Source organism: Octopus bimaculoides, chromosome 14, assembly GCF_046866305.1.
Source record: "Octopus bimaculoides isolate indiv1 chromosome 14, ASM4686630v1, whole genome shotgun sequence".
NCBI lineage: Eukaryota > Metazoa > Mollusca > Cephalopoda > Octopoda > Octopodidae > Octopus > Octopus bimaculoides.
Window position 1 is genome coordinate 30,086,227 of NC_142941.1, and position 26,697 is coordinate 30,112,923.

The following is a 26,697-nucleotide window of genomic DNA, read 5'->3' on the forward strand; positions in this document are numbered from 1 at the left end:
TTAACTAGTAGCAACTCAGTTTCCGGTATCCATCTTGGATTTTCTACCCGTCTCCATTCGGTTAACCTTGCCTGACGAGCTGGTTTCCTGTAAGAAGCCTGTGAAACCTTAATATGCATGGGGCCGAATCAAACTGTTTTAAATAATATATGTAACTCCTACTAAATGTGTTGAGTGCGTCTTTCTTTCGTTTGTCCAATCACCAGTGCATACATACATACATACATACATACATACATACATACATGCATACATGCATACATGCATACATGCATAGATACATACATACATGCACACACACAGACATGTATACATACATGCACACACACACACACATACATAATGTATACATACATACATGCACACACACATACATACATACATGCACACACACATGTATGTATGTATGTATGTATGTATGTATGTATGTATGCATGTATGTGTGTCTGTGTACGTGGATATACATAACATTATATATAATTCTCTTTTTACAGGCATATATATTTGGTGGATATTATATTGTAGGTAAGTTAAATTTTCTTCTACCATATCTTTATAAAATAATTAGACATTCACTAAGTCCGGCACTTCCGTTCTGGACGCAAGCTAATAGTTAGACTATTTGTGTTATGCAATACTCATTGCATAACTGGAGTTGTAGGAAAACCAGGATAGCTATTTAAGGACGTATATACAGTTCTATACATCTTTTATTTTCTAATACATCATTTTCATAATTCTTGAGAGGTTCCTCTATCGCCTGGCTACTGACCGATACAGTTGCATACCAAGCCATAGATGTACGTGTAATGGTGAAAGAAATGGATGTCGCTGATAAAGCAGAAATAAGCGGTACTTCATATTTCTCTCGAAATATTTCTTGGGCATCAAGTTATAGATATTCACATATCACTCTAAAAATAGTTTGACACTTTACAGTATGACTGGCGAAGTCATTGCACACTAGCAAAATCTCTAAAAATCTAAACGAAGAACTCGTTTAAACGATTAGATTAAAACAGGAATTAAATATAATTTGAAGACCAATGAACTTCTAGAATATTTTTCACAGCGTGGCTGCAATATTCCAGATTCTACAGCAGACGTAAAATTAAAGCCAAACTAGTGACCATCCCATCATTTGTTTTGGAGTATATCCAATACTATATTATTAAATGACTCCTTCCCTAATTTTCTGCACTGCAGGAATAATTTGAAGTAGATTTTCGCTTTTGATATTGCAACATTATACTACTATTTGACGGTTTGATCATTAAATTTGACGATGGCCTAGGAAAATGACAGCTGAGCGGAAGATTATTTTTATAGTGAAGAACAGCTACTCGCACATATAACTCACTCACTAGCTTTTATACAATCTGTCCAGGAGCAAATTACGACAAATGAGTTTGTCTGAGAATGCAGGAAAATGCCAAAATGGATACAGTAATTTCCATGTCTCACAATATTTTCAAACTAGATGCGTGTCCTGGCTATAAAATGTGACATCTAAAATAACATGATGGCTAAGTTACTACTTGCATCAGTCACACCCATTGACCCGCTGCAACCAAACTGAAAGATGAGGAGATGAAGATTATTATTTATTCCTCGCATCATTTGGATGAAATGAGAACAAATCACTAATCATACACTGATGGTTAACGTGCATATGTATATATTATTGGATGGCCATTGATTCCCTAAGTTCATTTGCACTTTCACAGGTCTGGTTTTTTAATCATGTGTTGTGGTGCACAAACACACACTCTTTGCAAAGCAAGTTTGAACTAAAACGGGCTTGCCAGTCGTTGACGATTTGGCAACGCAACAAGTTATATTGAATTATACGTTATTGGTGTGACTCACAAATGATTTATAATATATATAAATAAATAAAAATAAACAGAACAAGTGCAGTATGTTTGTGACCTTTTCTGGTTGTTTTAGTCAAAGCAAATTAATATTATTTTTATTTACTTTTTTTTCGTTTTTCAGAGGGCAGACTCTATCAAATGATCATGAATAAAAATATTACTGGATTAAAACACCTGGAGAAGCACTATTTGCTGGCTGAATGTAACAAGAAATGTAATCAGAATAACAACTGTGACTGCTTCTATTATCAACAGTTTAATGATTCATGCAGTTTATTGAATTCAAATGACTGTACTAACATACTGAATTCTACATTACCGGGGATAAATGATGCCTCGACCATACTGGCAATTTTTCGAGATCGGAATAGTAAGTGAATAGCTTATTTATTCGTTCATTAACTGATTAAGAAGTTCTGGGTTTACAAGTGTGGTAGAGTGGCTGTTGGCAAACTATTGATGTGTCGAGACACGACTCAAATTTTAAGTTGTATGAAAGTTATTTTCCACTTCAACCTTGTCACTCATACACTGGAAAATGCATGAATATCAAAAATCCCCTTTTGAAGTGAGACTGGAATATGGTGAATGTGGTAGAGAAAAAGTTAAGTAGTTGGTCTATCGAGACTGTAGATCAGTTTTAATTCCGAGTCGAAACAAATTCACTTCCTTCATGCCATCAGTTAAAACATGAACATCCAATGTCACAGCTTTTCTTCCAGCCCAAGCTAAAACAAGAGTTCCATATGAGGTTTCTCGACCTGATAAAAATAGCAATCAAACTGCCCCGAGACAACATAGGACACACTGTAGAATGTTGTTCTAAACTGGTTGACTGGATGGTCACAGTTGGAACACGTTTGACGCCAGATCAGAAGAGGATCCGCTGGTGTCCTAAATGTGACTAGCCCTTCACTTTGGGTTTGTAGTTGGTTTGTAAAGAATCTGGGCAGGAGCCCTTCTCGATTTTTATATTATATCCCAATAAATCCTTGTGTGTATGTGAGGGGATGTTAGTGTGTGTGTGTGTGTGTGTGTGTGTGTGTGTGTGTGTGTGTGTGTGTGTGTGTGTGTGTGTGTGCATGGTTACCGACAGGTTTGTAGTAGGTAATCGAAATATCTGTAAGTGTATGTAAAGACAAAAGAGTAATGGTAGAAGAATATAAATTTAAAGGATTTGTGAAAACGCGCGAAGCTGAAATGAACATTTTGTGTAGAAAAGATGCGGGACGATACCTCAGGGCAATGGATGGTGTTGCTGATCATCAGCGGTGGTAACAGTTACAGATCCGCTAACTCTAATCCTGCAGACCTATGATCAAAAATCTTTCAGCCGTGACCAATCCGTCTGTTTGCCTTCAATGAGGCACTACGATGCCTAAAATATCGTTCTTTATTTTAGATGTCACGATTTAATGTTTTAGATAGAGAGACTATATAGGGACATTCCGTCAAAGGATCCTGAAACAGTCTCAAATTGACCATTTGATTTCCGACATTCATATTCTACCTTATCACCCATGCAGTGTTCGTAGTAGTTTCTCTGTGGTTACAATCGATTTTCCAATGGACGTTGAAGGATGCTTACATTTTAGAAGTTTTGTAAATCATTTAATAAATCAGCAGTCATATATTTCTTAACTGATTATCTCTGCTAACATTGTACTTTTCATGCTTACACAGTGATATTTCTACAATAAGACTGAATTGATGACGTTCGTCGTCACCATCTCATGTTCTTGCAGCGGGTATACAATCTACTGAACTAAGATATATATTTGAAGCTTAAAAATGTTTTGTGAATGCAGATGGTGACTGAATGGTATAGAGAAACTGAGAGGATGGTTATTCGCGTCTTGTCTTTATTAAAGTCAAGGCTACTAGTAATGAAAGAAATGCCTTCGGGTCAACCCACTCCATCGAAATAAAACTTCGAATTAGATCTGTGTGAAAGTACGTCAAACTGAAATTCAATGGACAGCCTAGTTACATACTCCGTCATGCTGATTCTGTTTGAGCAAAATGGGAGGGAAGAGAATTCTAGAGGATTGATTGTCAGTGAGATAAAGGATGAGGTGAAATATTTCATGGGGTCGCTGAGACGAGTGGAACATAGTTGAGATGAAGTGAGGAATAGAGATAAGTGTCTCAGGTGGGCTTGGCTGCTGGTGGAATGTCATTAGTTTGTTGAGAAGAGCAACAGCCATTGCAATAACAATAGAAGAGGCAAAGAGAGAAGACAGCGTCTCAGTGGGTCAAAGCTTGTAACGTGTTCGTCGGAAGGTATTTTGGACGATTTTGTATGTAGTAGCAACGGTGTCCTAAATGTGACTAGCCCTACACATTGGGTTTGTAGTTGGTTTGTAAAGAATCTGGGCAGAAGTAATTCTTGACATTTACCATGATGGGTAGTCTTTGGCAAAGTTGTATAATATATCTCTTTTACTTTCTTTCTACTTCTTCCTTTCGTCCTTTCGTCCTTTCTTCTTTTTTCTGTCTTCATTTCTTCTTTCTCTTTCCATCTGAGGTTTTCATTTTCTTTTCAGACAGTCTTCTTTTCTAATATATTATTTCTTTCTTTCTTTCTTTCTTTCTTTCTTTCTTTCTTTCTTTCTTTCTTTCTTTCTTTCTTTCTTTCTTTCTTTCTTTCTTTCTTTCCCCTTCTGTCTGATGACCCTTACTCTGTTTTCCAATCTTTATTGTAGGCAAAATAAAGAGAAGCAATGATTACCAAAAAATCAGCAACAGTGTGAAACATCCAAATATTATGTTCAGGACTTGGAATCATTGGTATTGTGAAAATTTATGTTCTTGGAGTCTGAACTGCTGTGGTTATTTTTATAAGTATGGCGGGTGTCAATTACTTATCATGAATGATTGTTACAACTCGCCAAAAGTCCTCCTTTCCGATGGAAACTTTATTGATCTACGTACACCCATAAAATGTAAGCGGTTAGTTTTTTGTTAATATGTATTTGTTTTTTTTAAAGACTTAATAAGAAAAGTTAAAGTAATACCTATGATCCTGTTCAGAGTCTTTATGACTGTGGACAGAGAACAGAGGAAGTTATTCTCAAACCAAAGTCTTGGTCAAAATGCTTTTAACACACAAACCACCACTAATGTAGCGCAAGGACCAGGTGAAGGTGTAAAACTGGGTGATGGATTGTCTTACCAACCATCAATAGAATATTCCCTTCGACAGACTTGCATACATTTTTCTGCTTAACTATTTCCACCTGTGCCACATTTGCGTCTAGGATATGTGTGTGTGAGAGTGCGTGATTGTGTTTGTGTGTATATTTGTGTGTATGTATGTATGTATGTATGTATGTATCTATGCATGCATGTATGTATGCACGTATGTGTGTGTGCATGTATGTATGTATGTATGGACGTATGTATGTGCGTATGATACAAGAAAGAAGACGAATAATGAATTTAGTACAAATTTATTCTTAGTTGCAATTGTTTCGGTACCACTTCGCCCCTAACGCCATCGTACGCAAGACGTAAGTATTATGTATGTTCTGCGTTCTTATATTTCCGATGTTCTTTTTTTTTTCATGATGGGGAAACATGATGATAAATATTGTTGTTGTTGGCACTCCGTCGCTTACGACGTCGAGGATTCCAGTTGATCCGATCAACGGAACAGCCTGTTTGTGAAATTAACGTGAAAGTGGCTGAGCACTCCAGACACGTGTACCCTTAACGTAGTTCTCGGGGGATATTCAGCGTGACAAAGTGTGACAAGGCTGACCCTTTGAATTACAGGTACAACAGAAACAAGAAGTAATAGTGAGAGAAAGTTGTGGTGAAAGAGTACAGCAGGGCTCGCCACCATCCCCTGCCGGAGCCTCGTGGAACTTTAGGTGCTTTCGCTCAATAAACACTCACAACGCCCGGTCTGGGAATCGAAATCGCGATCCTATTACCGCGAGTCCGCTGCCCTAACCACTGGGCCATTGCGCCTCCACTGATGATAAATATAAGACAAGGCTAAAAATCATGAATGAAGAGTAATAAAACAAGATACCAGTAGTGATGATAAAAACAAGAAAATAAAGTTGAGTAAACAGAAGAACAGCACAACCCCAGAGAATTATAAAACTAGCACCAGTAAAAGAGTAGTCTTAGTGGTACCAGTGCTGCAGATAGTATACTGGCAATCTACCAGTTAGTAGTGAATCACAAATATAAATAGTGGCGGGCCACGATACGAAAATAATAACACAATATTACAATAATTGGATGGAGGAGGGAAAGATGATGGAAGAGGGGGGAATGTTGTGGGGAGAAAATATTCAGATATACATCAAAGCATTTGCCAATAACCCTCGACCCAGGCAATGGGACCTAAACAAGTGGGCCAAAAATAAAAAGATGGAACTAAAATAAAGTTAAATTAGATTAAGGTAAATTAGAATAAGTTTAAATTAAAGTGAAAATTAATTATTAGTATGAATAAATATTATTAAGCGAACAAATGGCTTAATTGTTATCGAGTTAGTAGTTTAGTTAAAGCCGCTGAGTGGAAAAGCTAGAGAGTGGATAATGGTAACTCTTGGATGATGGAAATGAGGCGATTGAAGAGGTCAAAGTGTGACGAAATTGAAAGTATTTTCTGTTTGTCCGAAACAAGTGTCTCATCAAATGTTGTAAGTTAATGGAAGAAAGGGAAATATAGTATTAGAGCTAGACCTCAGTTATTTAACTTAAGAAACCAGAAAATGTGAAGCTAGTACCCCATACAACTGGAAGTTGACGAAGTCGTGGGAGAGAATAATTGTGAATCAACCGATTCTCTACTTCTCTTCGCATATACAAAACTCACAAGAGAGCGCTAGGGATTAAGAGTGAAGAAGCCAGAATTTAGAGTGAAAGAACAAAAAATAATATTGCAGTGAGGAAATACATGAGTAGAATCCTCCAAACATGTGCGTAATCCATCCACGGGTGTTAAGAATGATAATGCTTAAAGATAATGTTTATGTATAGGGGCTAGAAATAAAAATTGCTGGATTGTGAGACGTTCTTCATAGAAAAGTAGGTAGAGTGGATTGCCGAGGGTTGCGAAGACATTCGTTAACAAACCGTTAAGTAAGGTGTAAATTATGCATTGGTATAGGAGGGATAAACGTACGGTCCGACGTCCCTTCGTAAACTTATAGAAGATCGAAGTAACTAGAAAAATGTTTGTGAGTTATAGAGGATAGAAGAATGTAATATAATAATGTGTGTTTAGGAACTACGATACAGACATAGTATAAGAAAAACAGGGATCTACTATATGCGTGTGTGATATCTTAAAATTGAAAGCGAATATAAATTTAAGGAATGGGGAAAATATATAAAGATACACCCAAAATATAAGTGTCCCACAGTAAATATAAAGTTAAACTCTTAAAAATTATCCCATGCATAATAAAATAGACAGCAATGTAGAAATACTCTAATATGACACAAAAATTAAAATATGCATAAATATAAGTTTCAAATATCAGCACAAGGCCAGCAATTTCAGTATTATTGTTAAGCCGGCGAGCTGGCAGAATCGTTAGCACGCCGGGCGACATGCTTAGTGGTATTTCGTCTGACACTATGTTCTGAGTTCAAATTCCGCCGAGGTCGTCTTTGCCTTTCATCCTTTCGGGGTCGATAAATTAAGTACCAGTCAGGTACTGGGGTTGATGCGATCGATTGTCCCCGTCCCAACAAAATCCAGGCCTTGTGCCTATAGTAGAAAGGATTATTATTATTTTTGTTGTTGTTTTAATCTGCATGTTTGTTGCAATCACTTGCCGAGACGCGCCCTAGGGCAAGCGAAGGGCAAGGGATGATCTTATGACTGGAGAGGGGAAGTGGCAGAGGCAGTAAAGAAATAATTCCATGTAATACAACACAGACGTCTAAATTGATAGGGCTTTTGTTGTATCCGTACACCTCCATGATTGGCCAAGTGAACTATACTAGTTAGTATAAATGAGCATGCGCAGAACAGTCTGAGAAGAGTGTCATATGCGCTTTCGTGCTTTGGTAGCAGGCTGGTGAGTTTGCAGTTGATTTTTTGTGTGCTATATTATATCGTTTATTTCTGTTAATGTCGAACCTTCGTTGTTGAATTTGTTATCTGGAAAAATTGTTATTTACGGACTTAGTTGAAAAATTGTTTGCCCCCACTACGGGGGAAGGATTTGAAACTTTGAACTATTGTTTTTTGTGAACTGCTGTATTGTTGGAGAATCAATGTGTCCATGGAGGTCAATCACAACGGAAGTTACCAATGTGGCGTACAAAAATGTAAACATGCCCAGAACAGATTATTAGGCATGTTATGGCATGCTCACAGCGGATGGGAGATATGTTCCCATCTCCCCACCAAATGAATTCACCAATCAAAGAGATAATAGGACTATCATCTATAAATGTTTTGACGTAACGGAAAAAAAGATTACAGTATTGGAGAAAGAAAAAAATTAAAAAGTGCCTCGGACCACTTTGGAATGATATTACGTAGCCCGAGGCAAAAGGTTTGCTTCCATAGAGGTTCACTTCAATGATGCAGAAACGGTAAGAAAACATTCAGTCACAACACTGAAAACTACAGAAGTGGCATTGCTACCCTCGTATCTGGGACCAAAGTCGAAGAAGTTCCACCAGATGCAGACTTACGTTGGATAATCGCAGCACTCTGCTATAGCAGAGAAGATAAAATCAGAATTTTGCAAATTACACGTTCTGCTCCTCCAAATCGGCTGGGACAGAACGATGGACCTTGAAGTTCTTCCTTCCACAGTTAATCTCCCTTCGGGATTTAGGCCCATGGATCAGGCGAAGACCTAGGCTGGGCGAGTGGCAATTGTGTCGACAGGCACTCGGGCTTCTCTCTCGGACGGGCAACGCTGGCAATTGGAGTTCCAACGCTGACTTTTATAACGGGTTAGTGGAACATATGTCCGACGATGTCTTGGGGGGACTCAAGGCTTCGATAGAAATGAGTTGGTCAACCTGTTCGGGGGGATTTTCGGGCTGGAGTATCTGGATAATTGCCAGAAATCCCTGGCCTGGTTGTGCTACCGATCGGCTTTACTTGTTTGGAGAGAGGTTGTCGAGGCACGGTAATGCCATCCTGCCGACATGTCCGAAGTGCGGGAAGGACAGTGAAACTGTTCTACACACCTTCGTGGAGTGTGCGGAGTTAAAGGGATTGATAACCTATGTCGAACAACTGTCGGTTGAATCGATTGCAACAGCAGCAAGAGTACCTTGAACAGCAATAACAACGGATCCTTTCCCTTTAGCCGGCACATTTAAAGAACAATTTTTTGTAACTAAACACTTTCAAAATTCGTACATTGGTAGAATGTGTCACATAAAATCTTGGCGTTTTTGAGAAAATTGTGTATTTTCGAAGTTATTTCGTGTTAAAGTTGTCGTATTTCGGTAATTTCAACCAATCAATGACGTCTATTGAGGTGAAAACAATTACTGCTGTTGCTTGTCAACAACAACTTCCGGCGGTGTATATCTCGTTTGTCACTGTTATTTATGACATCGTTCGTGCGTTTGTACTGGTTTTAGCTTTAGGGTTTTAGGGTTAGGGTTAGTGTTTTAGGGTCAGGGTTAGGATTTTAGGGTTAGGGATAGGGTTTTAGAGTTAGGGCTTTAGGGCTAGGTTAGGGTTTTTTTCAGCTACTATTTTCGGAAAGACATTTTTACCCCACTTCCCCTCCAATTTCTTCATTTTTCACATTTTTCCCGTAACTCTAACCCTAAAATCCCAACCCTAACCCTAAAACCCCAATCCTAACCCTAAAACTCTAACCCTAAAACCCTAACCCTAAAACCCTAACCCTAACCCTAAAATCCTAAAGTTAAAACCAGTCCAAACGCACGAACGATGTCATAAATAACAGTGGCAAACGAAATATGTACCGCCGATAGTTGTTGACAAACAACGGCAGTAATTTTATTCAAGGGAAAAGATCCCAAAATAGGCAATTTCGAAAACGCTAAAACAAAGCGAAAATACTTTCACAAACAAAGTAAACTGAAAATTTTTTTTAAATAACTAATAACTGAATTGATTAAACTATACACACGTGTATCTCAAATATAAATATATCAGAAATAACAGTGACAAACTAAATATACACCGCCGGAACGTCTTGTTGACCAACCACAGCAGTAATTATTTTCACCGCAATAGACGTCATTGATTGGTTGAAATTACCGAAATACGACAACTTTAACACGAAATAGCTTCGAAAATAAACAATTTTCTTAAAAATGCCAAGAATAAATGATGTTTTAAATGACACATTCTACCAGTATACGAAATTTGAAAGTGTTTAGTTACAAAAAATTATTTTTTCTATGTGCCGGCCAAAAGGAAAAGATCCATAACAACAACAACAGCTAAACCAGCAGCTGACAGAGTTATTGCTACACTACAATCCAAGAACTCAGCGGCGTCGTATTCGGCGGATGGAGTAGCTAACTCCATTGGTGAATTCCTGTGTAATCCCGAAGATGGGATTACATTTTCCTCATAGATATGAAGAAATATTTAAAGAGGAGTGCAAAGGCTGGACAAACAAAAAGAAGGTAAGACTTCTTTTGCGTAAACCAGCTCCGTCAGAGCACGAGAAATACTGCAACTTTATTCTACCAAAAAAAGCCGTCAGAAATTTGTTTTGAAGAAACAAAATATTAACTAATATATTCAGTGAAAAGAGCTCGCTATTCAACATACATTGGGAATGCCTAAATTTAAAAAAAATGAAGATGATGACTTTGTTACATATATAGGAACTGTAAATAAAGCATGCGAAAAATTCAAGCTAGGAGAGTTGTCCCCAGATATTTTTAAATGTCTGATATTTGTCAAAGGACTAACTGCAAGTGAGGATACAGAAATACGAGCGAGAATATCAACAAAATTGACGCAAGACATTGAATTAACCTTGAAAAATGTGGCTGAAGAATGTCAACATATCATTAACTTACGGCAGGCTACTGAAAAAATTGAAAATAATAATATAAATGTACAGGCATGTCGGCCTATGACAAACAAAAGAAAATGAAACAAATAAGGCCCGAACAATGTCATGGTTGTAGCGAGTTGCACTTCAAAAGGGACTGCCCCTTTAGGAATAAAGAATGTTTTGCTTGTGACAAAACGGGTCATAAACAGTCACAGTGTTGGGCGAAAAAGAAAGGTCGAACGGAAAAACAAATAAAAGTGTTTTCAATGAAAACAGATAGCGAGACAAAAAAAAAATTGTATAGGTAGAAATTAATAATGTACACACAAGATTATAGCTAGACACAGGGAGCGATAGCTCAATTATAAATACTGAAACTTGGAAGAAAATTGGAAGACCAACGTTCAAGAAAACAAGGCAAATAGCTCGTGGAGTCTCTGGACAGCAAGTTCGATTCTTAGGCGAATTGACGCCAGATGTAACATTTCATGGGAAGACGTTTAAAGCGAAGGTCTACATATAAGAAAATACCATGAATCTGTTTGATACAGATTGGATGGAAACATTTAATTTGTAGGGTTTGCCCATAAGTATTTTCTGTAATAATGTGAATGCGGGATCTTTCTGATTTGGCGGGCACCATTTTTTATTTATGTTTTATTTAGTGTGTTTTCTACCGAAACACTTTAAAACTTCGTATACTTGTATATTTTGTCTTATAGAACAGAGAAAACATTTTTATATTCGAAGTTATTTCATGTTAAAAGTTGTCGTATTTCAGTAATTTCAACCAATCACTGACGTCTATTGAGGTGAAAACAATTACTGCTATGGATTGTCAACAAAACGTTGTGCGGTGTAATGGGATCTTTTCCCTTGAATAAAATTAGTACCGTTGTTTGTCAACAACAACTATCGGCAATACTGTTATTTATGACATCATTCGTGCGTTTGTACTGGTTTTAGCTTTAGGGTTTTAGGGTTAGGGTTTTAGAGTTAGGGTTAGGGTTAGGGTTTGGGTTTTAGGGTTAGGGTTAGGGTTATGAGTATTTTTGCCAAATTTGGTGAAAATCTGTTCAATACACCGCCACAAATTTTTCACCAAATTTGGCAAAAATACTCATAACCCTAACCCAAACCCTAACCCTAAAACCCGAACCCTAACCCTAATTCTAAAACCCGAACCCTAACCCAAAACCCTAAAGCTAAAACCAGTACAAAAGCATGAACGATGTCATAAATAACAATACCGCCGATAGTTGTTGTTGACAAACAACGGCGCTAATTTTATTCAAGGGAAAAGATCCCATTACACCGCACAACGTTTTGTTGACAATTCACAGCAGTAATTGTTTTCACCTCAATAGACGTCAGTGATTGGTTGAAATTACCGAAATACGACAATTTTAACACGAAATAACTTTAAAAAGATAATTTTTTTTCAATAACACTAAGAGTAAAAGATGTTTTATATGACACATTCTACCAGTGTCCCAAGTTTGAAAGTGTTTCGTTAAGAAAATAAGTGGCGCCCGCCAAATCAGAAAGATCCGAAGTTTCCAAAAACATTTCAGAATGAAACGCAAACTGGCGTTGATGGATACCCTCTGTACTGACGGCGCCAACCTGCAGACGGTGGCTTTACCATGAAAATAGGACAACATGAGGTTGACAACAGATGGGTTGTACCGTATTCACCGCTTCTTTGGAAGACGTTCGGTGCCCACATCAACGTAGAGTTTTGCCATTCCGTCAAGTCCATCAAGTATATCTGCAAATATGTCAACAAGGGCTCAGACGCCACTATGTTCGGTCTACAGCTGGAAAACTGCCGTGACGAGGTCTTACAATACCAAGTTAGTCGTTATATTAGCAGCAACAAGGCCTTCTGGCGTATTTTTCGACTTTCCAATACACCAAAGGCACCCACCCATCGAGCAACTCGCAGTTCACCTGGAGAACGGTCAAAGGGTGTACTTTACCGATGTGACTGCTGCGAGAACGGTTGAGGAGCCTCGACAAACTACTCTCACTGCATTCTTCGCTCTGTGCCGGAACGACCCATTTGCAAAAACTCTGCTTTATCCTCAGGTTCTGTCCTACTACATGTGGACTAAGCAACAATGGGTGCGCAGAAAGTCAGGCCAGACAGTTGACGGACAACCTGGTGTAAAGTTTGACAGCTGTCTTGAGAGAGTTTACACGGTGCATTCGAGGCTGCTCACACATATAATTCACTCTAGCTTTTATACAATCTGTCCAGTGGCAAATCACAACAAATGAATTTGTCTGAGAATGAAGGTACTTGCCAAAATGGATAGAAAAATTTCCAGGTTTCACAATACCTTCAAAAGTGGTGTGTGTCCTGGCTATAAAATGTGATATCTAAAATAACATGATGGCTAAGTTACTACTTGCATCAGTTACACCCATTGACCCGCTGCAACCAAACTGAAAGATGAGGAGATGAAAGTTATTATTTATTCCTCGCATCATTTGAATGAAATGAGAACAAATCACTAATCATACACTGATGGCTAACGTGCATATGTATATATTATTGGATGACCATTGATTCCCTTGAGTTCATTCGTATTTTGACGGGTTTGGTTTTTTAATCCTGTGTGGTGCCCAAAATCACACTTTTAACGAAGTAAGTTTCAATTAAAATGGGTTTGTAATTTAGTCGTTGACGATTTGGCAACCCAAGAAGTTGTACTAGATTATATGTTATTGGTAACGTTCACAAGTGACTTATGATATATTTAAATAAAGATAAATAAAAATGAGTAGTATTTTTGTGCTTTTTTCCCTGCATATTTTAGTGAAAGCAACTCAATATTAATACCATTTTCTTTTGTTTTATAGGGATTGGAGCCTATGAAATAATTCTAAATAAAAATATAACTGGACTAAAACACGTACGAAAAGTGAAACTGTTCAAGGAATGTGTGAATGCATGTGGAAGCACGAGAAACTGTGCCTGCTTATATTACCGACGGTCTAATACTTCATGTAGTTTTTTTGATTCAAATGACTGTAATAGAATTTCACATCATACATTACCGGAGACAAATGGTACCTCTACCGTACTGATGGTTCTTCAAAATGGAAATGGTAAGTGAATAGCTTATTTATTCATATGATTCTTCGTTAACTAATTAAGAAGTTCTGGGTTTACAAGTGAGAAAGATTGGCTGTTGGCAAACTGTTAAGTCGAGACAGGACTCAAATTTCAAGTTGTATGAAAATTATTTTCAACTTTACCTTTGTCTTTTGTACGTTGGGAAACACATGAATATCAAAACTTCCCCTTTTAAAATGAGACTAGAAATATGGAGAACATAGTAGAGAAAAAGTTAAGCTGTCGAGACTTCAGATCAGTTTTAATTCCCAGTCGAAGGAAATTCACTCCCTTCATGCCATCATTTAAAATATGAACATTCAATGTCACAGCTTTTCTCCCAGTACAAGCTAAAACAAAAGAGTTCTAAATGGTGTTTCACGACCTGGTAGAAATAGCAGTCAAACCGCCTTCGAGACGACATAGGACATACTGTAGAGTGTTGTTCTAAACTGGCTGACTGGCTGGTCACAGTTGGAACACCTTTGGTCCTAGATCAATAGTGGACCTGCCTCTTAAGAACATAACATAAGGTTCCGTCTTACGTTCTAATAAATCCTTGTGTGTATGTGTGTGTGTGGTTACCAATAGGTTTGTAGTAGGTAATCGAAATATCTGTAAGTGTATGTAAAGACAAAAGAGTAATGGTAGAAGAATATCAATTTAAGGGACTTGTGAAAACACGTGAAGCTGAAATGAACATTTTGTTTAGAAAAGATGCAGGACGATACCTCAGGGCAATGGATGGTGTTGCTGATCATCAGCGGTGGTGACAGTTACAGATCCGCTAACTCTAATCCTGCAGACCTATGATCAAAAATCTTCCAGCCGTGACCAATCCGTCTGTTTGCCTTCAATGAGGCACTACGATGCCTAAAATATCGTTCTTTATTTTAGATATCACGGTTTAATGTTTTAGATAGAGAGACTATATAGGGACATTCCGTCAAAGGATCCTGAAACAGTCTCAAATTGACCATTTGATTTCCGACATTCATATTCTACCTTATCACCCATGCAGTGTTCGTAGTAGTTTCTCTGTGGTTACAATCGATTTTCCAATGGACGTTGAAGAATGCTTACATTTTAGAAGTTTTGTAAATCATTTAATAAATCAGCAGTCATATATTTCTTAACTGATTATCTCTGCTAACATTGTACTTTTCATGCTTACACAGTGATATTTCTACAATAAGACAGAATTGATGACGTTCGTCGTCACCATCTCATGTTCTTGCAGCGGGTACACAATCTACTGAACTAAGATATATATTTGATGCTTAAAAATGTTTTGTGAATGCAGATGGTGACTGAATGGCATAGAGAACATTAAACTGAGAGGATGGTTATTCGCGTCTTGTCTTTATTAAAGTCAAGGCTACTAGTAATGAAAGAAATGCCTTCGGGTCAACCCACTCCATCGAAATAAAACTTCGAATTAGATCTGTGTGAAAGTACGTCAAACTGAAATTCAATGGACAGCCTGGTTACATACTCCGTCATGCTGATCCTGTTTGAGCAAAATGGGAGGGAAGAGAATTCTAGAGGATTGATTGTCAGTGAGATAAAGGATGAGGTGAAATATTTCATGGGGTCGCTGAGACGAGTGAAACATAGTTGAGATGAAGTGAGGAATAGAGATAAGTGTCTCAGGTGGGCTTGGCTGCTGGTGGAATGTCATTAGTTTGTTGAGAAGAGCAACAGCCATTGCAATAACAATAGAAGAGGCAAAGAGAGAAGACAGCGTCTCAGTGGGTCAAAGCTTGTAACGTGTTCGTCGGAAGGTATTTTGGACGATTTTGTATGTAGTAGCAACGGTGTCCTAAATGTGACTAGCCCTACACATTGGGTTTGTAGTTGGTTTGTAAAGAATCTGGGCAGAAGTAATTCTTGACATTTACCATGATGGGTAGTCTTTGGCAAAGTTGTATAATATATCTCTTTTACTTTCTTTCTACTTCTTCCTTTCGTCCTTTCTTCTTTTTTTTTTCTGTCTTCATTTCTTCTTTTCACTTTTCATCTGAGGTTTTCATTTTCTTTTCAGACAGTCTTCTTTTCTAATATATTATTTCTTGTTCTTCCTTCCTTTTATTTTTTCTTTCTTTCTTTCTTTCTTTATTTTCGTGTCTGTCTGATGACCCTTACTCTGTTTTCCAATCTTTATTGTAGGCAAAATAAAGAGAAGCAATGATTACCAAAGAATCAGCAACAGTGTGAGACATCCAAATTTTACCTTCCGTGCTTGGGATCATTGGTATTGTGAAAATTTATGTTCTTGGAGTCTGAACTGCTGTGGTTATTCTTATAAGTATGGCAGGTGTCAATTACTTGTCATGAATGATTGTTACAAATCCACAAAAATCCTCCTCTCCGACGGAAACTTTATTCATCTAATTACACCCATAAAATGTAAGCGGTTAGTTTTATGTTAATATGTATTTGTTTTTTTTAAAGACTTCATAAGAAATGTTAGCGGAATACTTATGATCCTGTTCAGGGTATTTATGACTGTTGACAGGGAACAGATGAAGTTATTCTTAAGCAAGAGACTTGGTCAGAGCGCTTGCAACTCCCACTAATGTAACCCAAGGACCAGGTAAAAGTGTAAAACTCAGTGATGGATTGTCTACCAATCATCAAGAGAATGTTCTCTTCGACAGACTTCCACGCATATTTTCTTACCTAGCAGTTTCCACCTGCACGAGATTAGCGTCTAGGATGTGTATGTGAGACTTTTGCGCGCGCGCGCGCGTATGTGTGTATACATGTTTGTGTATATATGTGCGTGTCTATGATACAAGTGAGAAGACGAAGAATGAATTTAGCACAAATTTATTAGTTACAATTGTTTCGATACCACTTCGCTTCGAACACCATTGCGCGCAAATTGAACGTAAGGCAGCGGGCTGGCAAATTGAACGTAAGGCGGCGAGCTGGCAAAAACGTTAGCACGCCGGGCGAAATGCTTAACGTCTGCCGTTACGTTCTGAGTTCAAATTCCGCCGAGGTCGACTTTATCTTTCATCTTTCGGGGTCGATAAATTAAGTACCAGTTACGCACTGGGGTCTATGTAATCGACTTAAGCCCGTTGTCTGTCCTTGTTTGTCCCCTCTATGTTTAGCCCCTTGTGAGCAATAAAGAAATAAGAAACGTTAGCACACCCGAAATGCTTAGCAGTATTTTGTCTGTCTTTACGTTCTGAGTTCAAATTCCGCCGGGGTCGACTTTGGCTTTCATCCTTTCGGGATCGATAAATTAAGTACCAGTTGTGTACTGGAGTTGATCTAATCGACTGGCCTCCTCCCCCCAAATTTCTGGCCTTATGCCTAGAGCAGAAAATAATATGCATGGTTGGTTGCATGGAATAACACTTCATGAGATCAGCATCAAGTTCTGCATCCTTATATTCTATGTTCCTTATATGGTGGGGGACCTGATGATAAGTATGAAATAAGAATAAATATCATGAATAGAAAGAAATAAAAACAAGACACCAATAGTGATGATAAAAACAAGAAAATAAAGATGAGTAAACAGGAGAACAGTACAACTCCAAAAAATTATAAAACTAGCACCAATAGAAGAGTCATCTTAGTGGTACCAGTGACGTTTACAGGTTTGGAGTGAATCGCAAATATAAATAGTAGCGGGCCACGATGAGAAAATAATAATGACACTAACATCAATAATTGGATGGAGGAGGGAAAGATGATGGAAGAGTGGGGAAAATATCCAGATATACATCAAAACATTTACCAGTAACCCTCGACCCCGGCATTCATACAAATAAGTGGGTTAAAAATAAATAAATTAAACTAAAATAAAGTTAAATTAGAAAATGGTAAATTAGAATAAGTTTAAATTAAAGGGAAAATTAAATATTAGTATGTATAAATATTAAGCGAACAAATAGGTTGTTTCGAAAATAATGGCCGCTCTAAGCGTTGTGTTTTATAACGCAATTTTATCATAGTTTTTTAGTTATATTAAAAGGTGAATTTCAACATACTTAATAATTGATGTATGCTCCTTTATAAATGTCTACTTATTTCAGACAGAAAACTTTCTTGAAGCGTAGGCGCCTTTAATTATGAACATGACAAAAAAAAAAAGGACCTTAGCTTACTTTTTTCTTGCATGAGTTCAGGCTTGGACACAATGCCTCCCAAACTGCTGTCAATATTAACAGAGCATGGGGTGAGGGGTCCACAAGTACGACGGTGGTTTCAGAAATTCCCTAGTGGTGATGAGAGCCTTGAAGATCAAGAAGCTAGAGGACGGTCATGCAGTTTTGACAATGAACAATTGAAAGCAATTGCTGATCAAAACCCACGTCAAAGTCAGAGAGATGTCTCAGGGAATCGGTGTCGGTATTGCAACCGTCTCACGCAATCTGCAGAAGACTGGTAAGGTGAAAAAACTCAATAAATCGGTACCGCATGAGCACAATGAAAATAAAAAGATTTCGACGTTTTGAAGTGTGCTCGATGCTCTTTCTGCGAAACACCAATGATCCTTTTCTTGACCGAATAGTCACTTGAGACGAAAAGTGGATCCTTTATAATAGCCGTAAATGACCAGGTCAATGGCTTGATTGTGATGAGTCTCCCAAACATTTTCTGAAGCCAAAGTTGCACCAGCAAAAGATTATGGTGACTGCCTGGTGGTCTGCAATTGGCAATTGGTGTTGTCCATTACAGCCTTCTGGAAGCCAATCAGAGCATTATAGCAGGGGTTTACTGCAATCAACTCGCTGAAATGCATGCTCACTTGCAAAAAATGAGAACTGCATTAGTGAATCGGCGTAGCCCAATTCTGTTCCATGATAATGCAAAGCCACATGTTGCAAGAATGACGCCGCAGAAACTCACAGACTTGGGATACGAGACTTTACCACATCCGCCATATTCTCCTAATCTTTCACCCACTGACTACTATTTTAAAAGCCTTTAAACACGCGTTTCAAGTGATAAAAATTTCAGATCCAATCCAGAGGTGGAATCAGCTTTCAAAGATTTCATAGCATCAAAGCCAATAAGTTTTTATCAACGAAGCATAAATAATCTTGCTGATCGATGGCAGAGATGCATAGATGTTCACGGCTTATACTTTGACTAATCAAAACATTTCTATTGTTAATTTTTCCAGAATAAAATTATGCTTCCGAAATCGGCCATTATTCTCGGAACAACCTAATAGCTTAAATGTTATCGAGTTAGTAGTTTAATTAAAGCCGCTGAGTGGAAAAGTTAGAGAGTGGATAATGGTAACTCTTGAATGATGGAAATGAAGCGATTTAAGAGGTCAAAGTGTGACGAAATTGCAAGTATTTTCTGTTTGTCCGAAACAAGTGTCTCATCGAATATCGTAAGTTAATGGAAGAAAGGGAAATATAGTATTAGAGCTAGACCTAAGTTATTTAACTTAGGAAGCCAGAAAATGTGAAGCTAGTACCGCATACAACTGGAAGTTGACGAAGTCGTGGGAGAGAATAATTGTGAATCAACCGATTCTCTGCTTCTTTTCATGTATATAAAACTCCCAAGAGAGCGCTAGGGATTAAGAGTGAAGAAGCCAGAATTTAGAGTGAAAGCACAAAAAATATATTGTAATGAGGAAATACTTAAGTAGAATCCTCCAAACACGTGAGTAATCCATCCACGGGTGTTAAGAATGATACCTTACATTTGAAGATACTACTACTACTACTACTATAGAAAAATTACTGCATTGTGAGACGTTCTTCATAGAAAAGTAGGTAGGGTGGATCGCCGAGGGTTGTGAAGACATTCGTTAAGAAACCTCTAAGTAAACTGTGGAAGATGGAGGAAACCAGAGAAAAGTTTGTGAGTTATAGAAGATAGAGGAATGTAATATAATGTGAATGCTTAGGAACTACGATACAGACGTAGTATAAGAAATAAAGGATCTACCATATGCGGGTGTGATATGTTGGAATTGAAAACGAAGGTAAATTTAAGGAATGAAGAAAATATATAAAGATACATCCAAAACATAAGTATCCTGCAGTAGATACAAAGTTAAACTTTTAAAAGTTATCCCATATATTGTAAAATAATCAGCAATGTTAAAATATAGCAATATGCCAAAAAATTAAGAATTTGCATAAATATTGGCTTCAAATATCAGCACAAGACCAGCAATTTTTCGGGGTAGGAGATAAACTGATTACAGTATCCAGCTGGTACTCATTTTATCAACGAAATGATAAGAGGCAAAGTCGACCTCGGCTGATTTTGAACTCAGGACGTAAAACTGGACGAAATGCCCGCTAAGTATTTTGTCATCATCATCATCGTTATTATTACTATTAGAGTATTAATAACTCCTCTGGAAATAACTTCCACATAGACCCATCCACCACATACAGATCTGACACGCACGCGCCCAGCAAATTTTTAAAATATAAACAGCTTTCAAAACGCAACGAATAACGTTAGTGCCGGGGACCATGTACGTATGGGAATATTTGTGTATACATATATGTATGTATGTACGTATGGGTGAGGGTATATATATATATATATATATATATATATATATATGTATATTTCCCCCTCACGTGTGGTGGCAGTGACTGTTGACGTACATCTGGACACACATATGTACTCATCTATATAAGCTTTTGTATCCATAGATATCTAAGTATGGTTATGTACACAGGCACAGACATGTGTATTGGAGTGTCTAAAACTATTTATATGGTCTTATATACTGTTTGTAGGCTTTTTATGTGCCTTATATTTTTATATTTTCATTTTTCATTTATTTTTATTTTTAGTTTATTCTTATTTTTATTTCTATTTTTATTTTTTATTTTATATTTGTATTGAATTTTTGTGAATCTCTGAAGAGGCCTAGCGAATCATGCATGTACCCCCATTACATGATTTTCATCTGCTAATTACTCCGGCACACAGGAGCTATAGGGATAGAATGAGGCATGCCAACGCTAGGCCGAAACAGGTGTAAGTTTCTGTATATTCTCCAATTGCTAAATGTACTTTATATTTGCAACCTTAATTGTTAATATGACATGGTATGTCATAAGCATTTGTATATTGTGGTTTTTGTCATTTTAGTTACAAAATAAACAAATCAATTCAATGGAATACACTGTCTGCAAGTCGATGGATACCGCATATTCTCCTCCATTTTCTTATTGCTATATATAATATATATATATATATATATATATATATATATATATATATATATATATATATATACATACATCATATATATATATATATATATATATATATACATACATCATATATATATATATATATATATATATATATACATACATCATATATATATATATATATACATACATCATATATATATATATATATATATATATACATACATCATATATATATATATATATATATACATACATCATATATATATATATATATATATACATACATCATATATATATATATATACATACATCATATATATATATATATACATACATCATATATATATATATATATATATATACATACATCATATATATATATATATATACATACATCATATATATATATATATATATATATATATATATATATATATACATACATCATATATATATATATATATATATTTATACATACATCATATATATATATATATATATATATACATACATCATATATATATATATATATATATATACATACATCATATATATATATATATATATATATATATATATATATATACATACATCATACATATATATATACATATGTGTGTGTGTGCTCAAGATTAGTAAACATTAAAAATTTTCGTTTTCCGTCCTTCAATTTTAAGCTGCTTTTAGAGTTTGTGTGTTTAACTAGGTTTGTCTGTTTTATTCATTTGAAGGGTCATCTGCTGTAACTGATGATGGTGTGACACCTGGTGATTTAACTGGAACCAGGGAAATAAGAAATACCAATAGCGTAACTGAAATACACACTAAACCACAAACGAGTTCAACAAGAGAAACCAGTTCCACAACAAAAACCAGTTCCACAACCAAAAACAGTTCTACAAGAGGAACCAGTGACAAAATAAAAACCACTGCAATAACACAAGCTTCTTTAGTGACGTCCAAAGCACCCATGTGTTCTTGTGCTTGTGAACATGTGACACAACAGCCTCTCACCGAGAAGGATTTGGAAATTCTTAAGGATAAGTTAAAAAACGAGCTTGCCGTGGATAAAAAGAAACTGTCCCAAACAATTCGAGCCAAAACCAGTGCTCCTGACGAACGACGATCGGCTCAAAGTATAGGATTTATTGGTGTGATATTCCTATCTGCTGTACCTATCTTCATCCTTATTATAGACTTCCCTCAACTCTATGCAGGCATGAAAACTTTTTGCAGGAATGTTTCTAGTTTGTGTTCCGACAGAACGTCACATTAGACTTCTAGGAGCAATGATGAATTATTGCACGATGTATTTGGTATATACATACCTACATAACATGTACTTATGTATATGTGTATGTATAAATGTATATACGTATGTATGCATCGTGTATATATAAACCATTATGGACATACTTATAAATATTTTGTGTACGTATGTATGACTGCAAGTATGTAAGTATACACATGTATATATGCATGCATGCATATATATATGTATATATGTACAAAAATATGCTTAATTGTAAATATATATCTAACCATGTTTCAATTTATGCTCGTATGCATGTGTGCATACAACAATGTATGTACATACGGAGTTATATACTCCGACCCAACCCACAACCCGACACCTCCACACTCGTTCGTCTGGCCGAACTTGTCCTTTCACGCCCAAACCCGCCCTGCCGTCTCCCGCCCTGCCGTCTCCCGCCCTGCCGTCTCCCGCCCTGCCGTCTCCCGCCCTGCCGTCTCCCGCCCTGCCGTCTCCCGCCCTGCCGTCTCCCGCCCTGCCGTCTCCCGCCCTGCCGTCTCCCGCCTCCCTTTTCCCCTCACCTACCACCCCACCATCCTACCTCTCCAACGCACCATTCTCCGAGCTTTCCGGCGCCTCCAGACCGCCCCCTCCACCTCACACATCTTCCCTAACCGACCCCTCCACTCCTTCAAATGAGCCCACGACCTACGAGACCTCTTGTCCACAGCTTATTCCCCAACCCAACCTCCCAACCCTGCTCCCGCTCACACTGCACACACCAGGACTGACCAATTCCCATCCCCACATTTTCACACCTTCACACCTACATACACACATGCATACGTTAAGATCACCAGCATTCTCTCACACACATGCACTTTCGTTTTGGGATCACTACCACTTTGTTATCTCCCCTTCTTCTTAACTCTCCTGTGTGACCTTTCTGTCCGGCATTCACCATGATAGATCGCTGACCACTACACACATTTTTTTCTCTCCTTGTTTCTTTTTGTGTTCCTTTCTGTGGAAGAGCGTAGGCTCGAAACGTTAAAGACTTTCTCAATTCCCGAGCGTTATACTAATACATCTATTTGTTTTCTACACCATCTGTCTCCGTCTGATGTTTGTTTGTGAATTCTCCCAATATATATATATATATATATATATATATATATATATATATATATATATATATATATATATATCCAGAGAGATATGGAGGGAGAGCGAGTGATGTGTGTGTGTGTGTGAAATCGATTTACGAATGAATGCATGATTGGAAGCATATAGGAATTGTGTCGATACCTACATGCATTTAGACGCAGTTACATAGATGATGATTAAAGATACACCGAACTGGGCTATGAATGACGCCGTCAAGATGAAATTGACGTTTTGTCAGTTGCAGGCACCCAATCACGATCTTATATGTAAGCTGTAAATAGTTAACTTCTTGAAGTCTGTAAGGCTCGGTCAAATTCGAATTTATTAATTAAAAGCACACGAAGTAGCAATTATAAATGTCCGATCCGTTGTATGCTACTGCTGAAGCGTAGACTCGCCAAAAAGTATGGTATTAGGCGCTGCTATCATTAGTCACGCAATTGTATGTGTTTTCAGACACAGCCTACATAGAGAATTAAGAACACAGATATACACATCTTCACACACACACACACACACACACACACACACACACACACACACACACACACACACACACACACACACACACACACTCTGTATATATATAGGAGAGAGATTCTGTCTGTGTGCTGTTCGTTTGTTTGTCCACCAGACTGAAAATAAATGGTTCAAGGGAAACTATTATGTATGTGTATCTATTATTATATTATATTATTATATATATTATTTGGTCGTTCACGTCTGGGCTACGAAAGATCTTTGAGCGTAATTATTCATGACAGTATGTAATTCCTGACGAGGAATCTAATTTTCATTTCATGAAGAATTTTTCGTTTTTGTCTTTGGAATTAATTAGACGCTGAAACAATTTGTAGAATGTATATTGGTTCTGTACCAACTTGGATTATGAATTGAATTAAAGTTCGTCTACACTTACAATTTTTCTTTTCCTTATAATTCATTTACTGTTTTTGCAAATACTGAATATATATTTTTATATATATTCTTTACTTGGACTGTACCGGCGGACTTGGATGCTTGACATCCCTTTGAAGGATTTCAGTCCTCACCTCTTATATATATATCAGAGAGATTCTGTCCGTTTGTGTGTTTGTCCGTTATTTGTCCACCAAAATGTAAGTAAATGGTTCAAGGAAGCTATTATGCTCTTTCTATATCTCCTATTATGCTATTGCCTAATCTATGTCAACAAAAAATTACGCAATTCTCCAAGGGCATACGGCCTATTCAAAAGAAACCGTGACAAATGGGTTTTCCACTTCCCCCGTGGCCTTCTCAGTGCCATCGCACAGTCACCTGGATTCCGTAAAACTATTCTTCTATATGATATATCTATTCTAGCTTCTCGTCCCGAAAAACAGTATGAGTAACTATCCAGTTAACAACGGGTATTGCTACTAGTATATATATATATATATATATATATATATATATATATATATATATATATATATATATATATATACATATATATATATAATATCAAGGTTATGTAATTGTGGAAATAAATGTTAGTGCCCTCCTGGTAATAAATGCTTAACTTGAAATATTGTTTATAAATATAATATTCATACTAACCTGAATTCATTTAGCTTCTTTTGTACTAAGAATAAAATAAAATTACTACCTGCTTTTATAGCAAGTTAATAAGGGTGCTTTGACCCGTCTATCCCCGAATTTTAGTTCATGCAATAGAAAAAACCGCAGTATTTATGGGATGACCCAATAGTTTTTTTCACTTATTCGATCACATAATATCGAGCAGTAAATATTAAATGTTAAATATTTATTACTAAGTATATTCATTTTAATACTCGAAGTGTTTATAATTGTTATTCTTTTACCTATACATTTTTATTGTTCACTTTGTTTTGTAATCACTTTTTGAACGACCGGTGTATAATATTATCTTTCTATAATTCTCTGAATTAATCATTATTGCAATAAACTTCCTTCTTTTCCTCGTTATCTCTTCTTCCATTTCCAACACTTCTCCTTCACTCTCACTATTTCTTTTGTATATTTATCTGTTTTCCTATTTTTCTTTTTATCTTAAATTAATACTGGAAGCTGTACTGGAGCGTGTGTATACATGTACACACACATATATGTATGTATGTATATATATATATGTATATGTATGTATATATATGTATTTATATATATGTATGTATATATGTATGTATATATATATATATATATATACATATATGTATATGTATGTATGTATGTATATGTATGTATATATATGTATGTATATATATGTATGTATATGTATGTATGTATATGTATGTATGTATATGTAAGTATGTATATGTATGTATGTATATGTATGTATGTATATGTATGTATGTATATGTATGTATGTATATGTATGTATGTATATGTATGTATGTATATGTATGTATGTATATGTATGTATGTATGTATATGTATGTATGTATATGTATGTATGTATATGTATGTATGTATATGTATGTATGTATATGTATGTATGTATATGTATGTATGTATATGTATGTATGTATATGTATGTATGTATATGTATGTATGTATATGTATGTATGTATATGTATGTATGTATATGTATGTATGTATATGTATGTATGTATATGTGTGTATGTATATGTATGTATGTATATGTATGTATGTATATGTATGTATGTATATGTATGTATGTATATGTATGTATGTATATGTATGTATGTATATGTATGTATGTATATGTATGTATGTATATGTATGTATATGTATGTATGTGTATGTATGTCTTGTATGTATGGTATGTATGTAGGTATGTATGTATGTGTATGTATGTATGTGTATGTATGTATGTATATCTATGTATGTATATCTATGTATGTATATGTATGTATGTATACGTGTATGTATGTATACGTATATGTATGTATGTATATGTATGTATGTATATGTATGTATGTATGTATATGTATGTATGTATGTATATGTATGTATGTATATGTATGTATATGTATGTATGTATGTATGTATGTATATGTATGTATGTATATGTATGTAGTATAGTATGTATGTGATGTATGTATGTGTATGTATGTATATATGTTGTATGTATGTATGTGTATGTACG

At 36.3% G+C, this 26,697-nt stretch overlaps 1 protein-coding gene across 1 annotated transcript; it reads left to right on the forward strand.

Moving 5' to 3' along the window:
* The first annotated feature begins 2,007 nt into the window (after window positions 1-2,007).
* On the forward strand, window positions 2,008-23,497 carry LOC128249447 (uncharacterized). The gene is made up of 5 exons (XM_052973138.2): window positions 2,008-2,247; window positions 4,583-4,822; window positions 13,736-13,984; window positions 16,161-16,400; window positions 21,895-23,497. The coding sequence occupies exons 1-5, from the start codon at window positions 2,016-2,018 to the stop codon at window positions 22,437-22,439; spliced, it is 1,506 nt and encodes a 501-aa protein (XP_052829098.2). The 5' UTR covers window positions 2,008-2,015; the 3' UTR covers window positions 22,440-23,497.
* The last annotated feature ends 3,200 nt before the right edge of the window (window positions 23,498-26,697 follow it).

Excerpts from the sequence above, each read along its gene's own strand:
- LOC128249447 (XM_052973138.2), top strand. The coding sequence starts at position 2,016 with ATGATCATGAATAAAAATATTACTGGATTAAAACACCTGGAGAAGCAC. Across the intron at positions 2,248-4,582 it reads AATTTTTCGAGATCGGAATA|GCAAAATAAAGAGAAGCAAT; the intron begins GTAAGTGAATAG and ends TCTTTATTGTAG. Across the intron at positions 16,401-21,894 it reads TCTAATTACACCCATAAAAT|GGTCATCTGCTGTAACTGAT; the intron begins GTAAGCGGTTAG and ends ATTCATTTGAAG.